General features: G+C 48.9%; 1 protein-coding gene and 1 non-coding gene across 2 annotated transcripts; both read left to right on the top strand.

Moving 5' to 3' along the window:
• The first annotated feature begins 443 nt into the window (after nucleotides 1-443).
• Nucleotides 444-2,848, top strand: RPL37 (ribosomal protein L37). Its single transcript, XM_056112179.1, has 4 exons — nucleotides 444-541; nucleotides 1,015-1,150; nucleotides 1,280-1,364; nucleotides 2,733-2,848. The coding sequence occupies exons 1-4, from the start codon at nucleotides 539-541 to the stop codon at nucleotides 2,800-2,802; spliced, it is 294 nt and encodes a 97-aa protein (XP_055968154.1). The 5' UTR covers nucleotides 444-538; the 3' UTR covers nucleotides 2,803-2,848.
• LOC130021489 (small nucleolar RNA SNORD72) lies at nucleotides 2,582-2,657 on the top strand. The gene has a single exon (XR_008792185.1). It is a non-coding gene; the product is annotated as a small nucleolar RNA SNORD72 (small nucleolar RNA).
• Nucleotides 2,849-5,787: the final 2,939 nt, after the last annotated feature.

The raw sequence follows: 5,787 nt of genomic DNA, 5'->3' as shown, positions 1-5,787 counted from the left end.
GCGCAGGAAATTTAATTCGAACGTTTTCCACGTTATTTTTCGGAAAAATGAAACTTGGGGCCAAACCACTGGCCTTTAGGTTACAAAGGTTAGGAAAACCACCATTTGCTGTTATATTCAGATGCCTGAAGTTCAGCGTGCTCCAAAAGCAGCCTGAGTGACCGCGGTCACCGGCCACGTGTCAGAGGAACTGGGTCACCGCGCGATCCCCCTAACCCCCAGCCCCGCGGGTGATGCTGGGGTCTCCTCGGCCTGTGGACGGGAACACGGTACAGCCACTGTCCCACTCCGGAGAGGACACTGTGCCGAGACCGACGACCCGCCGGGAGCCGCCCCCAAGCTGCAAGTCTCGCGGGTCGGCAGCGCCTGGCCAACTCCCCGGATCCCTTCTGCTCCTCCCGACCCCGCCTTCTCCTGCAGCGACGGACGCTTAAGGACGCTGCACCGCGCCGGAAGTGTTCCCGGCGGAAGTTTCGGCGCGCGATATAGCGGAAGTGACCTCTCTTCCGGTCTCTTTGGTCCCCGCCGTAGAAGCGCGATGGTGAGTTGTCTCCCCGGGCTCTCGGAATCGGCCTCCATCCTCGCTGTTTGCAGCCGCACCGCGTTTTATCTGGGGGTCGCGGGCCAGATCCCTGGTTAAGGGGAGCGGGCGGGTAGGAACGGAGCACGGGATGTCCTTTACAGAGCCAGGAGACGGGCCCATCTCGCTTCCCGGAGTGCCTCTTGCTGAGGACTTGCGGGAGCAGGCCCAGCCCCGGCTTCTACCCGGGGACACGATCGGGGACGGGGAGTCGGGCTGGGAGTCGGGCCCCGGGTACGCGAGGCGCTGCCGGTGGGCGTAGCCGGCGGGAGCCCAGATTGCCCGGGCCGACTTTGCAGACCCCGTGCGGGTCGGAGACGTAACATTGGAGAGACTCCCCGGGGTGGCCGGGCACGGGGACCGCGTGTGTCGCGGGAGGCCACGCCAGTGAAGCTCCAATCGCGGGTCTACGTTGTGTCGCTCTCCGCCCGCAGACGAAGGGGACGTCGTCGTTCGGGAAGCGTCGCAACAAGACGCACACGTTGTGCCGCCGCTGCGGCTCCAAGGCCTACCACCTGCAGAAGTCCACCTGCGGCAAGTGCGGCTACCCCGCCAAGCGCAAGAGGAAGTGTAAGCCGGCGGGGAGGCTGGAGCCTGCGGCGCGGGGGGGGGGATTGCTGCCCTTGGCGTGGTGGGGGGCTTCCCCCTCCGACTTGTGCCCCCTTGAGGCCGAGAGCTTGAGCCCCGTCCGTGTTGCAGATAACTGGAGCGCCAAGGCCAAGAGGAGGAACACCACCGGCACCGGTCGCATGAGGCACCTGAAAATCGTGTACCGCAGATTCAGGTATGGCTTTCCCTGGGGCACGGAGCAGGCCAGGAGTAAGGGTTGTTGCCGAGACATCCCTTCGCCCAGTGACTGTCTGGTTGTTAAGGAAGGATGAGGATGCCCTGATTTAGTGGGGGGGGGGGTGGCAAAAATCTCCAGTTTTCTGATCCTTCCCTACCCCGCTTTTCTCGTCACCTTCGGACCAGTTGGCCTGTGTTTTTTTGGTGAAAAGTTGGAGGGAGTGGAGAGAGGGCAGCATGGAGTTGGTCAGGCGTTGGGCTTGGTGGGGTCCTAACGTTTTGTCATTCTGGTCAAGTCTTAACTGTAGGGAGCTAGTAGTTTTGACGTTTAGAAGTGTCATTCTTGTCCTGCCGTCTGAAATCTGGCTTTGGAGTTTGTGAGAGATCAGGATTTCAGCCCCTGCCTAAATTTCCAACGGCTCCTATTACAGTAGCTGGGAGGGGACCACAACTTGTGCGGCTCAGACTGGGCAATACTAGGTGGGCCTTGATCGACCTCCCTGGTCTGTACTATGTGGCCCACCTTGACCTGCCGGGACGATCTGGCCCGAGAGCAGCTTTTATTTATTTATTTATTTATTTATTTATTTTGCTTTTTGGGTTACACCCGGCAATGCACAGGGGTTATTTCTGGCTCTGCACTCAGGAGTTAATTCCTGGCGGCGCTCAGGGGACCATATGGGATGCCGGGAATGAACTCAGGTCGGCCGCGTGCAAGGCAAACGCCCTACCCGCTGTGCTATTGCTCCAGCTCCCCCCACCCCCGAGCAGCTTTTAAAGGGTTAGCCCACCTTCAGTCTCAGCAGAGATCAGTGTGGGCAGTTTGCTCTGGACTGCCATGTAGATTGCTTGGCAGGTTTGTAGTATAATACCTTCAGGTGTTCCTGTACTGTGCAGCAATGACCAACTGGTACAGAATGGTCCCTGTAATGCAGGGTTTACAAGCAGGAACTAAAGTGGGACTTAGGTATCTCACACTCTTTGGAAGGTAGTACTTTCCCCTTAGACTGTGAGTAAAAATGTAAAGCTTAATTGTGCTGTTTAGAGAATGCCCTTCATCACGCGTGCTGTTTTGCTCAGCAAGAACAAAGTAAATTAGAATCCCTACTCTGGAATGTAGGTGCATTTTTCTTATTATCTGGTGAAGAAAAAAATAACCAGCCTGGTACAAGTTAATACTGGTATATGTGTTCCTGATACAGATAAACTGGTGGGAGCTTATCGATGATGTCGTAAAAATGTCTGAACATATGAATTCAATACTGATTTCAGCATTTAACTGAGATAAGCACATTAAAATCTGTATAACAAGAATGATGTGTATGTGACTTGCTGAAATGATATTTTTGTTTTTAACCTGGCACAGGCATGGATTCCGTGAGGGAACAACGCCTAAACCCAAGAGAGCAGCTGTTGCAGCATCCAGTTCATCTTAAGGATTTCAGCAATTAGTATGAATAAATGTTCTGGTTTTAAAAAAAATTCTGGTGTGCTAAGGTATTTTTCATAGACTTAATAATAGTGACTCTATATAGGCTGGTTAATAACACAATGGAATAGATTAGATAAACTTTAGTAACTTTTACAGCTCCCTTAGAGCTGGTTTGAGATGACAAGAAACCAGATCAGCTCTAGAATTTCTTTAACTGAAATAACTATGAGGGCAAGCCCAACATTGCTTGGGCAGTAACCATGTGATGTCAGGAATCAAATCCAATGTTCCCACCTTCTGAGCCATCTAAGCAGCCCACTTTTGTTATTCATGGCCAAATAAAATACAGGTATTCACACAGTATAAATGAAAGTACCATCTGCTTAGTGGCTGGGTTATTGGTTGTTAATTGTGACAGGATTTGCTTGGTGCAAGTGATTGAAAGTCTAGGATTACTACAAATATAGGGTGTTAAGTAGAAAGTATAGAAGTATAAATGAATTAGTAGGCTAAAGCTTTGATAAGATTCCTGATAGAACTGGTGGGGGGCGTGCCACACCTGTCGATGCTCGGGTATATGGGATGCTGAGGATTGAACCCTGGTCAGCTGCATGTACTATCACTGTGGCCCCAGAACTTTTTAATCTGGTAATTACTGATTTTTTTTTCACTGTTAAAACATGAAACAATGGTTGAAATGTACTTAATTCAGACTTTAAAACATGAAATTTACCATGGTTCCCAAGGGGAGGTGACTTAGTGAATGTAGGGAGGACCTGGGCCAACTTTTGCTAGTATCAAGATGGGAAAGAGCTGGTCTGAGAGAGAATATAGGAAGCAAGATATTTATCTTGCATGCAGCAGATCCTGACCAAAACCAGGATCCAGCACATACGGGACTTGAGCACTGCCATGTGTGGCCCAAACACCCACCTCCAGAAATGAAAAGATGGGAAAGATAAAACTGCACAGATGTCGGACCAGCTCTCTTGAAGTGACTGACACCAAGCTGTGTGACTACTGACTTGTATCTTCTCTTTGTATATAGAACGTCATTTTGTTAAATATGGTTGTGGCAAGGGTGAACTCATATCAGTTAATAGACCAAGTACTATACCAGGTGCTGGAGATGTAGCACAGCGCGTAGGGCGTTTGGTTTGCATGCTGCAGACCCAGGTTCGATTCCTCCGCTCCTCGGAGAGCCTGGCAAGCTACCGATAGTATCTCACCCGCATGGCAAAGCCTGGCAAGCTACCTGTGACATTTGTACGCCAAAAACAGTAACAAGTCTCACAATGGAGCCATTACTGGGTCCGCTGGGTGTGATCAAAAAAAGAAAATTTGTATTCGCCTATTTTATGACTTGGTACTGTATATAGGGTCCAGTTTTTTTTTTTAATTTTTTTAATAGACATTATGAGGTACAGTTGCAGACTTACACATTTTTGTGTGTGGGTTTCAATTATACAATGATCAAATACCCATCCCTCCACGGGTGCCCATTTTCCACCACCACGGATCCCAGTATCCCTCCCACCCCCCATCCCACCTTGCCTCTGTGGCAGGGCATGCCTATAGGGTCCAGTTTTAAGATCAGAGATCAGGATTCTAATTGGCTGTTTTGTTGAATGATTTTACTTAGTTTTGTCAGTTTATTCTTAAAAATGGAGAGATTAAGATGTGTTTGAGTAATAAAGTCCATAACCTCAGTAATGTTTAGATTATACAAGTGCTTCTAACTGCAAAAACTTTTTAGCTTGAGAAATGAAACGTCATACTGAAATCTTAAATGTTGACTAGTCGTGGGTATCTGCGTGCTGGAGAAACCCATAAAGATATGTATATCCAGCATAAAAGTGGTAAACTGAGGCAAATTAAAACCTGACTTATAGGGCTGGAGAAGTAGTACTGCAGGTAGCACGTTTGTCTTGCATATTGCTCACCTGGGTTCAACTGGTATCCCATATGCTCCTCCAAGCCCCTCTGGAAGTTGATCCCTGATCCCAAGGAGTACATTCTCAGGCATGCACCACGACAAAGACTTGACTAGGGGCCAGAGACATGTTCAGTGGGTCTGGCCCTTCCCTTGCATGCAGCTTACCAGGTTTGATCCCTTTCCATCTGGTCTCCACATAAAAGGTTACTCTTGATCTGCGCAGAGATAGGAGCTGAACTGAGTTGAACCTGGTGTAGCCCTCAAAACAAAAAAATCTGACTTGAAGATACGTGGAGTTGCTCAGTTATGAGCCAGGAAAAACTGCTGGCACAGTGCAGTAAGAAGTGGGTGATGATGATTAGGACAGAAAGGTGTATCTGTAGCCCAGGCCTGGAGCAACCTATCAGATTTTACAGCTCGTTGTTCTTATGCTGTTAAACTCTTAATAGCTGGTCAGAGAGAATATGCTTGCATGCCAGAGACCTGTGTTCCATCCTTAGCACCTTAGGATCTCAGCAACCCCAGGTACCTTTGGGTATGCCACAAGAAACACTGAAAAAGTGTAATGTTGTAATTTTGTAATTGTTTTCTATTTTTTAAAAAGCAATTCCGAGCATAATCTGCATTTTTAAATGTAGTGTACATCTTTGATTTTGAAATATATGGAGCGGCCAGGGCCATGTACTACAGTGGGCAGATGCTGGCCTTGCACGCAGCTAACCTGGGTTAGATCCCTGGTACCCCTGAGCTCAGCCAAGTATAATCCCTGAGCACTGTGCATGTAACCCAAAAACGTTTGGCGACCAGAGCTCAGTGGACTGAGTACATGAAGGCCTAGATATGCAGCATCACCTGCACCACTCTTCCCCAAAAAAGAACTAGGGAGGTGACCCAGTAGTCTTCAAGGTTCATCACCATCAAAGAAATACGTCTAAAAGTGAGCACTTGTTGGGATGAGGTACAGATAGATACTCAGACTGCTGCCAAGCTTCAGTTTGTGAAATAAACAAGTATTGCAGTTGGTTCTGAAATGAGAAGGGTGGCTGGAATCAA

Source organism: Sorex fumeus, unplaced genomic scaffold (genome assembly GCF_029834395.1).
Source record: "Sorex fumeus unplaced genomic scaffold, SorFum_2.1 ptg000015l, whole genome shotgun sequence".
NCBI lineage: Eukaryota > Metazoa > Chordata > Mammalia > Eulipotyphla > Soricidae > Sorex > Sorex fumeus.
The sequence above is the reverse complement of the archived record's forward strand: the minus strand, read 5'-3'. Positions and strand labels throughout refer to the sequence as shown.